This window comes from Symsagittifera roscoffensis, chromosome 6 (genome assembly GCF_963678635.1).
Source record: "Symsagittifera roscoffensis chromosome 6, txSymRosc1.1, whole genome shotgun sequence".
NCBI classification, from domain to species: domain Eukaryota; kingdom Metazoa; phylum Xenacoelomorpha; order Acoela; family Convolutidae; genus Symsagittifera; species Symsagittifera roscoffensis.
The window spans coordinates 34,838,240-34,856,666 of NC_087067.1; the positions used below are offsets into that span (position 1 = coordinate 34,838,240).

General features: G+C 34.4%; 1 protein-coding gene across 1 annotated transcript in view; it reads right to left on the reverse strand.

Annotated features, from left to right (window-relative positions):
• LOC134847818 (uncharacterized) overlaps window positions 1-3,763 on the reverse strand; it is a 95,533-nt gene extending 91,770 nt beyond the window's left edge. Inside the window, exons 1-3 of the mRNA XM_063865037.1 lie at window positions 3,559-3,763; window positions 2,925-3,301; window positions 2,657-2,759 (exon numbers count right to left, since the gene is read on the reverse strand). Of these exons, the coding sequence (XP_063721107.1) occupies window positions 2,657-2,759; window positions 2,925-3,301; window positions 3,559-3,643 (565 nt within the window). The 5' untranslated portion in view covers window positions 3,644-3,763. The remainder of the gene's footprint in view (window positions 1-2,656; window positions 2,760-2,924; window positions 3,302-3,558) is intronic.
• Window positions 3,764-18,427: the final 14,664 nt, after the last annotated feature.

The window sequence follows — 18,427 nt, forward strand, 5'->3', positions numbered from 1 at the left end:
GCTCACCTTCATCACTCTCACTCAGGACAGGAGGCTATGATTTTAGCCACCGAATACATCTGGTGGCCGTTCCTCAACCGACAGATTGTCGATAATTGTGAGAAGTGTCGCAAATACACGCTGTATGGTAAGAATCTTCAGCCCGCTAAGACTTTTTATACCGCACAAGCATTACCTAATCTGTCTGGGCCAAATCAGGAATTACAATTAGATTTCGCCGGTCCTATATTAGATGAAAAGGGTTCGAAGATTTTCCTCTTAGTAGCCATAGATCGTTTCTCTAAATTTCCTTCTGTTCTTATTACCAGAACGACTGGGACTAAGAAGTTTACAAAATTCCTCGCATCTTACATACATATTCATGGTATTCCTCAATCTATCAGCACTGATCATGGATCTAGGTTTAAAAAAGATTTAGTACAACAACTTTGTTCTAACAAGGGTATTAAACATATTCTTTCACCTGTTAGAGACCATAGAGGCAGTGGCTTAGTCGAGCGTTCGATACAGACTAAAAAGATAAAACTGGGTACTGCAAAACTTGATCCTACTATTGGTAAATTCAAGGAAACAATTCAACAAATAGTCGAAGTCATTCGCAAGAGTAATCATTGTGTGCTTAAAAAATCGCTTTTTGAGTTACATTTTGGTCGTAAGCCAAATGCCGAATGGTCTCAAGCTTATCATAATGTTGTTCACTCTGATACTTCAGCCCAAAGACTTGCACGAAACCTTCTTACGCCGGACCAGATTACCAGCCAGGACTACAGCAGGGATCGCGCTAAGGTGGTACCCAGAGGAAGTGCCAGCCCTACGATTACTCCCCGATTCAAACCGATGTTTTCCCTGGAGGGTAATGTTGCTGAGAGTGAGCCTTACAAGGCACTAGCCGAACTCGCTCGGGTGGCAAATAAGTGGACGCAGTACAAACGAAACCTCCCGCCGGATGGGGGAAAGCCGTCATTCGGAACTTGCCCATTCCCTGAAGACGGGTCTTACTCGTAACACGCTTCGTTTCTCGGAGTGTGGGTCTGGTTCTACGCCCCCAGGGGCTCAGACTAGTTCCAGTAGATTACCAGCTCTGCAACCTCGTCGTCCGACAAAAACAAGTAAATTGAAAACCCGTCTCTTATTCGATCCTAGTCGAGTTAGAGTCTAAGAAAATTATAGATCGTCAGTCCGTAAAGCCTCTTTTTAAGACTTCTAAATTCAAGATTACTCAGGTTACCGATCAAACTTATGTTACTGACAAAGGGAAAGTTTATCGTAAAAGCCATGTTTGCCTTAAGCCTAACTTTCGTTATAACATTTCAGTTGGCCAAAACACACTAAATGAACGTCTTCAAGCCTCAGGATCGACCTCTCGCAGTGCGGTCAAAAGGTCAGCTACTCACTCTCAACCAATGATGTGGGAGAAACGGCCGGAAGTCCCCAGTGTGTCTAATCCGATGGTGGTGGATCTTACAGCTGATTCTTCTAGGGAGGGCTCGTCCGGATCCTCCCAACATTTACAAGTGGTTAACGAATCTATGGCAGTGGAGAAACGGCCCAAATTGCAGGACTATTTGCCGCCTGTTACGTTTGCTAATACAACAATTACTTCCCAGCAGCCTAACATGGATAGTGCTACCCTTTCGCCACCTGCTGCCCAGAATACTGGTTCTGGCCTAGCAGATCCTCGGACTGAATTTCTGTCTTCGGATCGTGTGTCTCCGGAGGGCTTCGCTCCACCCTCACAAAACGCGCATTCAGAACCGCATTCTTCTTACCCCTCGTTATCCCTTCCCGCTCAGCCAGTCGTGGATGATTCAGAGGTGGTCAGGACCTCTTTACGTAGTAAAAAAAACCTACGAAATTCTTTGGCGACCCTCTACGCCACTCTGTTAAACGAGTTGAGGAGGAGGTTCAATATTTACCCTCAGGAAACGCTTTGCCGTTCTCGCCTTCGCCACGGAAACCCCTCATTCATGACCGACCTCAGATAGACTTAATGGAGGTGTCCTCTTCCTCATTTGTCAAAGTCAACAAAAATCTCGATGGCGATTGACTAGTCTTTGCATATCAAACTCTACAAAACTCTATAAAACTTTCTGTGCTATATATTTTGCTTCATATTCTTTGCCACCAAGCATTTGTGTGCCATAGGGGTGCTATCAATCTAATGCTCACCTGGGTGCAGTTTATTTTTCTTTAACAAAATTTCGGACTGATTTCCAAAATTTTTCCTCCCGCGGGGAATGTCATGAGGCGACCTTCGGTACCTCGCTGACAACTTGTCCTTTTGCAGCCATGCTGCAGATTTATTTATCATTGCTTATCCAAGGTCGCAGATATGGCCTATCTGTGCGTGGTCACTCTGTTGTTTTGTCACAGCGTTTGTTAGATGTCTATTTATCTCTTTCTCAAGCTCTATATTCTCTTGGTCAAAGTTGTGACTAATAAAAACTAAATTGGAACTAAGTATCTGACATTAACCCTTGCAACTAACTAAACAACTAATCTATCAATTTAATTTTACTGAACAACTAAGTTTTTACTCGTTATTTCTCGGCAAATGTCATAGGGCAATTCTTTAGGAAGTACCCGAGGGGGGAAAGCATTTAAGGAGATCTTGCTAAACGAGATATCGAGGGCGATTGAGCAAAAAGAAACTTACCACAGATAAATTCATACTTCTCAATGGTTCTGCTGAATGAAGCGCTTGGCTTCAGGGCCATCAAATCCATCGAGGCACTTCCAACTGCTTTGCCAACTGAGATCTGAACACGAAATATGACCGACTGTAAAATTTTTCCCTCTGAAAAAATGGATACCTTTGAAATTGCATCCTTGATTTTTTTTTCAGTATTGGTTGTGACTTTGGGTTAAAAATTTTTGAGCTTATGAGCTTACTACTATAAACATACATTGAAAATAAAACTGACCATCAGATAAAACTTTCCCTTCTCATCGTCTTCGTGAACTGTGTGCAAAACAGCCCAAGGATAGCTCTGTGGCAAACCATCTTTAACTGTGCTATCAAACATCACAGTTTCATTCCTCATGAAGGAATCCAGACTCATGAGACGAAACGTTTGATTGTCGCTTTTCGAGGTCAGATCTACCACTTGGGAATGCACTCCAGAATTTCCCTTTGTCGCACATATCAGCTTGACTCGGAACGAAAAGGTTTCGCTTCCGTGGCTGATAAATGAGCATTCAACTTCATTACATGATGAGTTGCAGCTGAGATGCTGGGATCCGGACTCATATGATTTGAAAGTTTTTTCAGCTTGGACTTCCAACATGCAAGCCTCTGAATCTGCATAATTGTAAAATTATACGTATTTCGAAGATACCGTTTGCAATTATCTAAACTAGAGAGAGAGAGAGATCCTAGGTATCCCAACACAAAATCTAACCCTGTCGTTTAAAAATTGTTACCTCCATACAAAAATTCTGTAAATCAATAATTAATAATTAAAAAAGAATTTTTTGAAAAATAAACAAATCAGTTAGTTAGAGTTACTTAAGAAGCATTGCAGAAAAAAAACTAGCTTAGTGAAATGATGAGGTTACCTGTTCCAGAGAAGACCCAATCAAATTCCAGAAGCACCAGAAGCGACAGGGCTATGAACAACTTAGATGACAGTTTGTGGCTCATTTTGAAGAGTTTTTGGTTTGCGGCTCGTCACTGACTAACCAAATAGAATAACTTCAATTTTATCTCATCGAACCAACAATAAACTACAAATACATTTTTTGAAAATGATGCACGACTGAATAAATACACGGTTAAACAAAAATTATTCAACGCAGCGAGAACAAGCACCAAGAATTTTTAAAGCTTGTTTCAGTCAAAACTGAAATGTGTAATTCAGAACTCAGCAGTAAATGCCGTAGAATTGATTTACGCGTCAGAACACAAATGAAATATAACCTACCGTCGAACGCAACTATCATATTAAGTATTAATACAAGTTTTTCATTTTATTTGCAGTGTCGTTTGAAATACCCGTGTTGAGGTGTTCGACTTATGTTTCGGACCAACTCGACTAAAAATGGCTATGTTTCGACCGACTTGACTAAAAATGGCTATGTTTTGACAGATTCGACTATAAATGGCTATATTTTGACATACTCGACCCAAAGTGGCTATGTTTCGACCGACGTGTTTTACGCAAGCCAGCTATGTTTTGACCGACTCTACACAAAGTGGCTATGTTTCGACCGGCTCATCAAAACGAAAATGTGTTCGACAGTGTTCGACGCAAGGATGCTATGTTTGGACCGACTCGACCAAAAATGGATATAATTCGACCGACTCGACCAAAGTCAAAGTATGTTCGACAGTGTTCGACGCAAGAATGCTATGTTTGGACCGACTCGACCCAAAATGGATATATTTCGACCGACTCGACCAAAGTAAAAGTATGTTTGACAGTTTTCGACCCAAGCCTGCTGTATTACGACCGGCTCGACCTAAGGAAGAATGTGTTCTACTGTATCGATCTAATCGTGCTATGTTCTTACTTGTCCCAAACTGGCTATGCTTCGACCGACTCGACCGAAGGAAGAATGTGTTCGACTGTGTTCGACCCAAGATTGATATGTTTTGAACGACTCAATCGTAGGAAAAATGTTTTCGACCGTGTTCGACTCAAGCGTGCTATGTTTTGACCGACTCGACCAAAAGAAGAATATGCTCGATTCTGTTCGATTGTGCTTGACTTAAGTTTTGACCGAGTCGGCCGAAGGAAAAAAGTGTTTGACTGTGTTCGACGAAAGCGTGCTATGTTTTGAGTGACTTGATCAAAGGAAGATTCTGTTCGACTGTGTTCGATTGTATTCGACACAATAGTGCTATTTTTTGACCGACTCGATTGACGGAAAGTTGTTTTCGACTGTGTTCGACTCAAAAATGCTTTCTTTGGACCGAATCGACCAAAAAAATGTGCTCGACTGTGTTCGACCCGAGCGTGCTATTTTTTGACCGATTTGACCCAAACTATCAATGTTTTGACCGAATCGACCAAAGGAAAATGTGTTCGACTGTTTTCGATTGAAATTGACTATGTTTCGACCAACTGAGTTTAAAATTTAGTTTATTTTATGCAATTCAAAAAATGACCTATGCTGATGTTTTTCACAACTGAATAGTAAAATAGTTTGGTTATCTTAATTGTGACAGGTCTATACTTATTTTTTGACTGATCAAGTTTTCGATTTGGATGTGTCAAAAACCTGAAACTTTATTTCTTAGTACATCAAATCTTCATTATTAGTTACCTTTTGGATAAACATCATCTCTCGGACTTTTTTCTAAGATCATGAGTATCGACTATGCTTGGAGATTGTGGTTGAACATGTTTCGACCACACATTGTGTTCGACTCTTTGTTCGACTATGTTTAGACGACACTTTGTGTCGACTATTAATCGACTATACATTACCTTCGACTTTGCGTTCGTCTAGAGCTCGAAACGGTGTTTGGCTATGTTTCGAATAGGTGTTCGACCGAAAGGTGTATTTTAAATTTGGATTTCGGTTGGAACAACATTCATGTGTCGAATCGAGTTCGATCAAAACATAAGTCAAACCCCGGGTACTCTCGTTCGCGTAAGCTTACTCTATCTGACCTCTTTTCAAACCACTTAAAATCCATTAGAACTCACCTCTTTGCCATGATCATCCAAAGCATTGCTAAAGCACTGCCAGTTTTGTTAACTTCAGATATCTCTAAAACTTGTCGCTTTTTTGTGTGAAAGGGGTTCGAGTTTTCCCATTCATGGTTCAACCGAGGCGGTTGAACTCAATGTCGATTTGTAGTGCTCTTATCACAATAAAATTAAACAAGAATAGCTTGCTACTGTGCAAGTAGCCCAAAACGTTCCGACCACAGTCCTAAGATTTTTTTCTGATTCTTTTTTTAAAATCACTGTTGTCTTTTTCTGCTGAGAAAAGCAATCTGAACAATAAAATGTTCAACAAAAAGGTCAAAAAGAAGTTTCAAAAAGTTTTTAGCCCAAAATATCAAAAAAATTCCAAAAAGCTAAGTTTTCTTAAGTTAAACTAAATTTTTACGGTCTTAATTGATGATGAAAAAACTAATGTAGTCGTCATTGCTTAAATAAATCTGCTCGCTCGCTTCTCTTGCTCGAAAGTTGACAAAAATCAACAGACTTTTCGAGACTGGGCATTTTTTGGAAATTTTAAGAAATTGTTCAAATCGCGACTGAAAGAATTTTAATATGATATATCGTTCAAACTATTGTGATGATTATTTGTGGTACTTAATTTTATTTGTGGAACCTGCGTGGGAAACTATAAAATATATTAAAACTAAACCAAACCCGAAACCAAAGATCCTCTTCATTTTTCAAATAGTCGGAACAACAACCTCAACAACCAATATCATAGAATAAGTTGTGTATTTTGAGTCGTGCAAGGAATTAATATCAACAATTAGCTTACTTTGTTTATTTGGCACTTTTTTGAGTGAGTGAGTTGTTCGACCTTTTGAAAACTTTTCCGACATTCTTTCATAAATATGAGATTCAAAAATTCAAAAGTATCGGACAACTCTATAATCACCAATAATGGAAGAGGTAGATTTTCAGCTGACTGAAAATTGAATTCCTTCTACGAAGAATACAAAAAAGCACATTTCGTGTCTCAGTCTTACTGTTTGGAGCAAATCACAAAATGAATTGGCCAACAAGTTCCTAAAATGAAGTTTGAATAAATTTGGTTTCCCGCATTCAACTTTAGGCGTAAGCAATTGATTATAACGGTTGTTGATTTTTAAAATCAGGTGTTTACAGGATTTATAGTCAATTATAATCATGATATTTTCCAAACTATCATAATCGCTCGAAATCAATTATATTGACTATAGTTCATACAATAAACTTTTTAAGTCATTTAAAATCAATTATAAGCGATTGTAAACTCTTATAGTGGCAAAAATTTGTCACAAAAATGACAAAACAATTTAATTATAGCCTATGGATTTTTAATTTTTTGTCAATATTAAAATTTCTAAAAGTCTGAAAGTTGTACCATGAAAAAAAGTTTCATACAGATCTTTTCATATTAAATGAAAAGTTTCCGTGGAAGATGAAAAAAATCATCGAAATAACACATGAAAAAACACAATGATCTGATAAAAAACTTAACATTTGAGTTAAGAAACAACTTTTTTAGGGAAGAAATAAAAAAAACACGCAAAAATTTGAATGCGGGTTTGTTTACAACATCAACTGCTTGATAAAAATTCACTAGGATTGTAAACAACTCTTTTTGAAAAAACTCAGCTGCTGAAGATTTTTCTAGAATTTTATCCTACTGATAGCTATTTAGGTATTTTTGAGTCACTGTAGTCTCTTAGCTATGGTCATCTTGACTTTGTCTACAATGGATTGCATACTTTAAGGGGTGAAATTGTGTTGTTTCAGGTCGTGTTCCTGCCATTTGTACCATCCACTTAGAGGTTTTTTGTCAAGCCAACTGTTGTCGTTTCTTGTTCCAAGCAACATAACTAAAAATACAGAGAGAGCCAGCTAATTCTTGAGATGACTCAACTGTTTAAAAATTTATGATTTTCAAACAACTAAATATTTTCTAGACTAAAACCAAAAAGCCTAGTTTATACATCTTTTCATCGAACAATACGCATGAAAGAAGTAATTTGCTTGTTTTTAAAAGAGTGTTGTTTTTGTGTCCTACACAACGCGAATATGTGTATATTAAGACTTCCTCAAACTCACTACGATGAAAAGGAGAGAATCTGAAAAGCAAAACCATTGCCAGATTTCCCCGTCCTTTAACAACTGGAACCAATTTAACACGAGTATTTTATATCCAATTGTTTTCTGCGATAATCATAACTGTAAAACAACTAGAACTAACCAAATATAATCCATACCCGGGTTGACATCCATAGACCGAAAATGCTAATCATACAATTTCATACACTTAGTCTATGGAAAAATTCTAGTCATACAAATTTCATACATTTTTGCAAAATGAGTTAAATCAAATTTCAAAGGTGTTTTATAGTTATTTTGGTATCGAAATTGGTATCTCTTCATAAAAAAAGAAAAAAATGGTATGAAAAAAATGCTACCCATACAATTTCCATATATGGAAATTTTATGATTAGAATTTTTTTTTAAATTTTTTTTTGTGAAAAAAAAGCTTTGAACAAGCAATTCAACTGCTGGCAAAACATTTAAGCGTTTTTTGGGCTGCTACGATTAAAAACTTTGACTTTTTTATTTTTGTTTTCTGAAAAAAAACACTAGTCATACAATTTCCATATATGGAAATTGTATGACTAGCATTTTTTGATGGCGACGACAAAAGTTTTTCTAAGTATTTTTGAAATTGCCCCCAAAAATTTTTTGTGTTTTTTTTTCAACTGCAAATTGATTTTCGTATTCAAACAAACATTTTTTGAAAAAAAAAAAATCTGCATGCAAAATTTATACTAATCATAGACCTTTCATGCAATTTTCTGTACGTATGGAATTGCATGGAAAGTGTATGACTAGCATTTTTCCTTATATGGAAAATGTATGACTAGTATTTTTGGTCATCCCGGGTAACCATAAATTATGGTACCCGGGTTGACAAAAACTTCTTATCATACAATTTCCATATATGAGAAACTTCTTGTCATACATTTTCATACAATTCCATACGTACAGAAAAATGTATGAAAACTTTATGATAAACATTTTTCCATATACGAAAATTGTATGGTAGGAGTTTTTCCATAAACCAAAAAAAATGATTTTTGTTTCTGAATTTAAGTTTTGAAATTTTTTGCTTGTGTTTGTAACCAAACACAAGTGAAAAAGACCTTGGTTTACTCATAACACCAAAATTTGGAGGTTCTCATGCATTTACAATGCACAGAAAACTACCTGAATTGCCTTCGAGCGGTCTTTCACATGTGATATAAGAAAAATAAAATTTTTTTTAAAGTTTAGCGAAACTTTTCAACGACGATTATTTTAAAATTTGGAATTTTTAAATTATCAGACCTTGATCAAGGCATACATGAACACGCCATGCAAAAAAAATAGGAATTCTTATGTTTTTAAAGCGAAAAGGAAGAAAATACCAACATTAGTGTATCCACGACTATGTTATGCATACAAAAAACTAAACTTTGCTTGCAAAAAAAACTCTTTGGAAATTGTTTGCTTGCGCACAACAATCAATTTGCGGCGAAAAAAAAAATTTAAGGCAAATTAAAAATTACTTTTTGTGTTGCCATAAAAAAAAACGCTAGTCATACAATTTCCATTTATGGGAATTGTATGATAAGCATTTTTTTCAAAAAACGAAAACCTCTGATTTTTATCACCAGGTTGTTTGATTAGAATCAAACAGCCGCAGAAATTAGTTTATAGCTCTTTTCACTCATTTTTGAAAATTGTATGAAAATTGTATGACAAGCATTTTCCCACACACTTGATGTATGGAATCGTATAATAAGCATTTTCGGTGTATGGAGGTCAACCCGGGTAATTTGTAAAGCAAAAAAACTATTTTTACCCATGATTTTTCCTAAGAGTAGCTCTGGTTAAGAAATCGTTAAAATAACCGGAATAATTAAAACGCTCTTGCAAAAATAACTAACGAATACCACTTCAATTATTAAAAGGTGCAGATATTATCAATATAAAAGATTTCCGAGCGCAAAAGAAACGAAAGGGAGATTAAACGAGTAGCCATTCCAACTCTGAACTGGCATATGTATTGGGTTTGCTTACTGTAATCACAAACCTCGCAGGAAATAAAGTATGGAGCGAATATCGCAGCATAGATATAACTTGAACAAGAACATTGGCCATCTTGATTTTTAACTCAAACAAAATAGGAAACCTAGTCGCTTGGCGCTTCACTCAGAGAAATCAAACCCCATCTCGCTATTTGACCAATACAAACAAATAGCTGAGAATGCATGTAGTCTTGCTCTACTTCCAGAAATTGACACAACATCAACACTATTCTGCCACCTCGATACGATCTTCTGACTCTCTACAATTGTTTTCAATCACTATCTCTCTTAACAAAAATCTAAATGACACGAGCAACTGCTATTTTTCTAAAAGAAACTTCATAAAGAATTTAGAATACACTCTATCCATACATCAAAAGAAAAAAATTCGAGTTGAAATTTTTCCTTAGCTTCGGATGGGTGGAAAAAATTTAAAACAAATAATCCATAACAATAAACTATGGTGATTTGTAAAGTTGAAAGTATTTCTAGTTTCAGCCAGAAAAGAATCAATTCAATTTGAAAAGCGGATTATCTTCCTCTCCTCTAATCTCGCAAGAATACCAGTTTATACTGGATCTATTGAGACTAGGAAATATAAGAGTAAGGTTATGATCGGCAATAGACTGAGAATTTACACGAATCCATGCGCGGAAAATTAGATAGCGTGACGAACAGACGATATGTCCCATAATTAGTCTATGAGAAGTTTGCCCTAGAACTAAACTCACTTGGTGCAACCAAACGAGTGTCGAGCAGACATTTACTAATTTAGATTTAGAAAGATTTAGATTTACAAAATTCGAAAACAAAATCAAGTGAACCTTGAGGGTTGATTTACATTTCTCCAACCCTCGATCTCAAACCGATCAACGTTTAACTAAAATGAAGATTACCTAAATGTAGAAAAACGCGACATTCGTTTGAGAACAGTAATAAATCACTTTTCTGAATTAATATTTTTCTCCCCCCAACCAGTCTTGCCTCTGCTCTTGCCGCGACAATACGACCCAAGGAGTAACATAAAAACAAACAGTTTAAAACTAGAAATTAACACCTAGATTTTGTATCAATCGTTCTAACACATATGTCAAGAGATAACTAAAAAGCGAAACAAACCAGCCGTATTTCTAGACAATTGCTCATGTCAAGATAATAGTTACGACATTGTTGTAACACCGCATAAACAAAAGAAAGGATATCTAAGATAAAAAATGCAAACGAAAAAAAATCATTATCTCTAAACCAAGACACATTAAAAAAACGATTTTTTAAAAAACAAAACGAAGTTTTTGAACCCGACGCGACAGTAATACAAAACCTCGAAAAATTCAGAGACCTAATAAACAATAAAAACAAAAAAAAAACAATCAACAGTTTTTTTTTGAGTCAGATGCTACAACAACATCAAGAATAAGAGGTAAACATAATTGAAAAACAAATATAACAACAAAAGGTACGATTGTATAACTCGAATAAACCTATAAGACATATTGAAAGTTACACGCTTACTATAATACCGCATAAAAGATGATCCAAAATAACGATGTTTTCAATAGCGATTCACTCCTCCCATTTATTTTTGAATGGTGTATCAATAGGACCAATGCAGTTTTGTAAGAGTATATATAATTTTCAAAAAGGGAATGGCTTATGCAAACAAAATTTTCAAGAATTTATATTCAAAATACAGATTATAGAATACTACTTACCAAGCATCTATAGAAAAAACATCATCACTATTAAAAATTTACGACCAGATTCAAACACCAAAATACATAGAGATGACATAGATATAAGCTTTCCATGACATAGATGTAAATTATTCAACACCGAAATTCACCACCGGCAGTTTCAATATTCATAAACGATATTTTCTTATTTATCTAAAGCCATATATCATTGTAAAAGATATATGAAACATTCTAGGTATCTCTGCCGCAGACATCACGTCATACAGCAGTAAGAACAAGAAGAAATTTCTTTCAACAATTGTGAGGTTCAATTTTCGAAAGGCTCACTGACATAGAAGTCTCACAGAAAACAAAATTGAGTTTATGAAACAAACTCGCATGACATATATCAGATTGTTTTCACCATACTCTAGACTTAATAGAGCATTCTGGAAAGCAATTTCGCATGTGACGAAGGCACATTCTTAGCATATGAAACAGATTATGTATGAGATGGACAATGGTCTCATGATATGTATTTCAATATACCAAACCAAAATTGCAGCTCAGGTCTTCAAATTACTTCACTAAAACAAAAATTATTTAAGAGTAACTACATTAACAACAGATACTACTCTTTTATATTTTAACACATTGTTTCACGATAGGATAGTGGATAACACCATTAGCTCAACATTCATGAAAGCACAAGATAATCTGAATGGAACTACAACGTTGAATCACCATGAAATTCAAACATCATCACTTTTCACTAAAGAAGAAAGTGTTGAAACACAGTCAGCAACAACACAGCAAAGTATTTCAACAAATCATCAAACAATAAGGACACCACATAAAAGAAACAAAACCTGTTTCCACATACAACTCTACAACAAACAGTTAAGCCAACAATTTTCCTTAAAAATTCACACAAATAGGCCAATAACAAGAAACGTTCTTTTATTAAACCACAATAAACAGATGGAACTGATTTTGCAAACCAAAACTGTGATTTTTTGCAAATATTTATGTTGCTCATCCAATAGCACGAGCACTCATAACAACGCTATCAAAAACCCAAGAGCATAATTATAAGTGGCAATTTTCTAAGATTTCAAATCAACTATCAGTAAATTTTCATGATAAAAGAAACAATCTAGCAGATCGCACTGAAAAGTATCCATTATTTCAAGAAAATAGAATTTAACAAATCAACAGAAATCACCCACAATTTTCAGACGAGGAATAATACTTTTTATCGAAATCAGCAACAACAAAAATCTAATGAACGAAAATACCGATACAATAACATTGCATCTTATTTGGCATATTCGAACAGTTGGCATTTTCGAAACAGATATGTCTTAAACCTATACAAACCCATCAAGAAAACAACCAATACAACCTAAATTTGTATGAAAACAAAGTCACACGCCAATTCACAACATAAAACCACAATATCCGCTGCATAATTAAGGCCATCAACCAGAAACAACGAGAAATGGAGTTCCATTACCACATTAAATACGACAACACGTTATTAGCCGAAACCAACTCACAAGTTTTACACAATTACCCAACACTGCAGAATTAGTTCAAATAGCAATGGATTCGTACCTTATAGGTAGATCAACCATCAAACCAAACAAACCATTAATGATTTTCACAGAAACAGATCCTGAATATTCAGTCGAAGACTATTTGAACACCGTCACAGCCAATTCAACCTTAAAGGTAGACCAAGAAATTATAAACACCCCTCTTTATTAAAACTAGACTTAAAGAGGTACAAACAAAAACCAACAACACTCGATGGAGCTGCTCTCTGAATACACACGATTACAAAAACAAAAAACGACAGACATGCTACTGACGACTTGAACACCACAATTGAGAAAATTAGGAATTAAAAAAATTAATCAAAACCATCATCAGTTCGCGAACCTCATTTAGATTTTCGCAAATTCGTAGACAAGCAAGAACAAGCCCGAAACACAAGGAACCTAAAAGAAGTGGATAACCTTAAATTACAAGATGTTTCCATTATTCAAGCATCTACTTCACACCTTAATCATATTCAAGGTTCAGCTAATGAGCTAGCAGAAAAAAATAACCCAAATACCTAAAGTATACAAAAATATATCACTAGAAAACCCTCATTAAGGAATTGGTGTAATTTTTTATTGACGATACGGATACAGTAATGCCAAATTTGACAAAAACAACAAAATAAACCAAATCAAACACCGAAACACAAAGAAGCATAAAAAATCTTCTTATCAGTACAGTAAAAATAGCCAGAATTTAAATTTAAAAAAAAAAACTCAAATAACAGAAATTATAGTCATACAATAATTACAAAAATGGAAGCTCTAGAACTTTTCTCATTCACCACAAAATACTAATTCACCAAATTCAAAAAAGATTAACTCAAAGTCATAGTAGTAGAACAACAAAACATCTGCGGCATATAATCAAGTACAATCTACAACTGAAGCAACCCTCGACCACCAGGAGTTGATACCAACGACACTTCAAAAAACTATTTAAATCAAATACATTGAGAAAAAGCACCGAGGATGAAAGTGACACAAATAACACCTTAAAAGCCATCATATTATAAATAGAACATAGAAAATGAAGCCCCATTCATTATGACCACTACTACAACGAATACCCCGACAGTTATCCTCACGAAAAGAAATAAACTAAACAAAAAATTAAATTATGCACCAAAAATTGCCCAAACCAATGACATCAAAATATAAAGATCAAACAGAACATCAAAAACACCTCCGCCTAAAAATAGGAACAAAACCACTTCTTTTACGGAGCCCAAAAATTAAACATTTTTAAACCCCAGACCCCGAATTGGATTTTTAAATCAATTTAAGCGCAGAATCAAATATCATTAAGCAACCACATGGAAGGAAGTACGCTCTCTACATTCCTAAATGATTCTCCAGAGCACATTAGGCAAGCAAATTAGCCACCGCACAAGGGACAAGTTTAAAAAACTATGGAGTAATCCAATCGTCTTCCCAACCACTTAAAACAATGGATAAAAATAAATTTCTAAATAAACTTTTTAAACAACTATTCCAGAGTACGGACATAAAACATAATTTAGTAGGAAAGCCATTTACCAACAAAAAAGTATATATTAAAATGTAACTAAAAATCAAAGACAAATAAACTCCAAAGAAAAAAACGTTGTTGACGTTTTACCAAAAGTTAAACAAACAACCTCCATTTTTGTCACAATTTTTTCTCATATACAATCAACAACGAAAACATTGAAAACCATTAACTGGTTACGCATATAACTTTCCTTTTGCTATGACTTCACCAACGCAACAACGATCAAAACGCATGAAAAACTGTATATGTCTGACCTTGAACTCAGACCAATTCTTGAATTTTTCAGAGGAACAATCCCATTAAAAAACCTGCTAAAAACAAAAGTTCAGATACTTTTAATTTACACACAGACAATATTTCACAATTTAAAACAACATTTCTCTTAGAATTTTTAAGATTACTGTGAAACAAACGCAGCAAAACACCCAATTCAAGACCGATCATATAGAGTTAACAAAATTCTAACACCATTACACATGTGTCAATCTACTACACTCATGGAAAAAATATCCCTAAACAACCTCTTTTAAAGAACGTTGATGAAGTACTGATTATTTCACAAAACACCAAATTTTAATCCTTTCATTAAAATCTCAAAAAATACCCTTGACAAACAAAAAATTCTCACCATGTAATTTTTCCAAAACTTACAAATCAATCAAGAAGAATTTGAACAACTAGCAAACTTGTTACTAAAATATTCAAATGAATATGGCTTCATCAAAATAGTATATTGGAAAGATACATTCATCATTACACCTTCCAATTAAACCCGACGAAGTCACAAAAAAACTAAACAGACTCCCAGATTCATCTGTAAATAAAGACAAACAACCCTAAGGCAACATGTTTTTAAATCTTTTTTTGTACTTACAAAAATGGATTTTGCTAAAAATTCTATTTGACACAAAATACACAAATTCTCTAAAAAACGAATCAAAATCTAACTAGCCGATAAAACCAAAACAAGTGCAGCTTACAAATTTAAATGGAGAAAGTTATTTAACAGTAGATAAGAACAGCGCATATAATCAATTGCCCCTAGATGAACAAGCACAACGACTAACACAATTTGTTAATGGATATCGGAAAGATTTTGAAAGATTATTATATGGTGTTTCCATAGGACAAGCAGTTTTTCCCCCATTCATGAGCAGTACTTTTTGACGATTAATTCTGCGTATAAAAAGTAATTTCACTTTCAGACGATGTGTTTTTTAATATTTTTCAAGTAAAAACGAAAGCAGGATGCAATTATATCTTGGATCATTTCCAAATTATTTACGCCAAAAAACAATTTTTAATGGACAATCGAACACCACAAACGATTCGGATTCAATAATTTTTAAGAAATCATAAGAGAACAAAATTCAAACCTTCTTTCCGATCCAGATCAACAGTTTCAAGAAATGTGTGAAGCATCCAATTTTGAAATTAGAGCAGCAACACTACCATTTTGACTAAGAAACAAATAAAATGAATCTAAACTCATCAAAGAAACGAACTCCTACACCAGCAGGCCTCAAACTAAATAGACTCAAAGGAAATCAAAATCAACTCATAGAGCATATAGATTTCAATTAATTTCGTTGAAATTTCCTAAACTATAAATAGTCTGGACAGCAGGAAAGAACCTTGCTTTGCCAGTTAGTTTCAGTAAAGATATACAATCAGGAAATCACAGAAATCACATAAATTGTTTTTTTTTACACAGAAATCAAATCCAATTCATAGAGTATATAGGTTTCAATTAATTTCGTTGAAATTTCCCAAACTATAAATAGTCTGGACAGCAGAACAAGAAACACCTCATTTGAAACTGTGTAAAACGTCAAATTTTTTCTCGCTGAAGGTAAAACATCGCCACGACTAGAAGGCAAAAAACAGCAAATCTGAAACAGATAGCAAACAAATGATTAAACTACAATTAATAATCCCATTTCACTAAGAATGTCACAATAATCACTATGAAGTTAGTTTAACGTGACAGAACACAATTGAACACAAACCATACTCCTCATGGATTATAAACAAAAAAAATAAACATAAGAAGACAAAACCCACTCAAAACTTTTTTTCCCACCAATAGAAAAAGAAGACTTAATAGACACAAACAAGAAGTATAAAATAATTAAATAGAACATATTTCTACCCTGTATAATAAATTGACAACCAAAAAAACTCCGAAAAAAAATCAAAACATAGACCCTATAAAACGTCAAAAGAAGTCCTGATACAAATGCAAAACCAAACCTGCCAAAGCAGATATAAGCATCCTGGGAAATAAAAACTTTCTTAAAGATTTCCGCAAATTGAACAACACATCGAAAAATAAAAACCCAGTCATTTTGCATTTTTGCACATCGATAATAAAGTACCCTGTTTACAATTAAATTTATATTTAATAGCATTTTACAAAGCACAATCTTTCAATATTGAGACGCATATTGGATCAAAAAATCCTCTGATAAATTCTCGGATGCACCAATATGGATAAAAAACTTTGTGTTGACTGTCTCAACTGTCAACTGAATGACATATCGAAGAAAAACAAGACTTTCATGGAAAAAGTTTATGTTTCAATCGCAGAAACTCATTCAAGACAAAATGCCCTATTTCACCCTCTTCTGAAAAAAAATCATCATCATATAATGGTAGACTCATTTACGCATTATATAGCACTAAGGGTAGTATCAATTTGTAATGCTTATTATGCATAAGATACGCTTTATGAACACTGAATAGCAAAATTCAGATTACCCGAAATCCTTGTTACAGATAGCTGTACGGACTTCACAAATAACGAAATCATTACATAATGTCATTTGTATAAATTTTAACAAAAACCTAGAACTTCCACGCCCCATGGACAAACCAATTAGCCGAAGGCTTGAAACGTTCACTCCTAAAACATTTACGATGTACAAATAACGAAAATGACAAAAAAAACACTGAATGATCAACGAACGCAAAAATGTTCCCGTTCGTAAAAGACTCAAAAAATCAAAAAAATTTGATTATCAACCAATGAACTCGTTTTTTATTCAAAAGCCCCGAAAACCAATAATGTTCACAGCAAATGCATCAAAAATACACAATGATTTGTCGACCATCAAAAGACTCCATATATTGAAATCTACCACTTCACACTCACGATGAAGATCAATTTCATCAACCACAAAATTTGAATTATCTTCCGATATCCACACGGAATAGATTTTAAGTCGAGATAAAATAGAATTGTATCAAAAAGTAGCAAAGAAACTGCTACGAAGACCAATAGTTCAATCCCAGATCAAATTATGTTTTTCAACCCTTTCAGATCGAAAAATTTTAACATTCAATCTAATTCAAAAATTTACAATACGAGAAGCAATATCATTCAAATTACAGCTATAAAAACAAGACCATATAAAACTTTTGATAAGCCCACAGACGTAACATAAAAATTATTGACCTATCGCAAAAAGCAAAAACACAATACAGAAACAAACTCCTGCCACATCGCCCATGGAATACGCTTTCCGAGCACTTACCCTGATATTCTTATTTCTGACTTCATATTGTCGAAACAACCTAAGATATCATCAATCAAAAAACACCTGATAATTCGAAGAAATTACAAAAACCAACGAACATCACGAGAAAAAATAATTCAGAAAAACACTCTACAGTTACCACTTTAACTTAAAAGACAAATTGAAAACTATAGGATAAAACTTCAATACCTGAAATGAAAGACGAACTACAACAACGCCAATTCTCTTAATTTCGAGATCTTCCGAGAAAAGATTGTAAAGTTTTTATCCCACAATCAAAGATACTAAAAAAAATAACACAT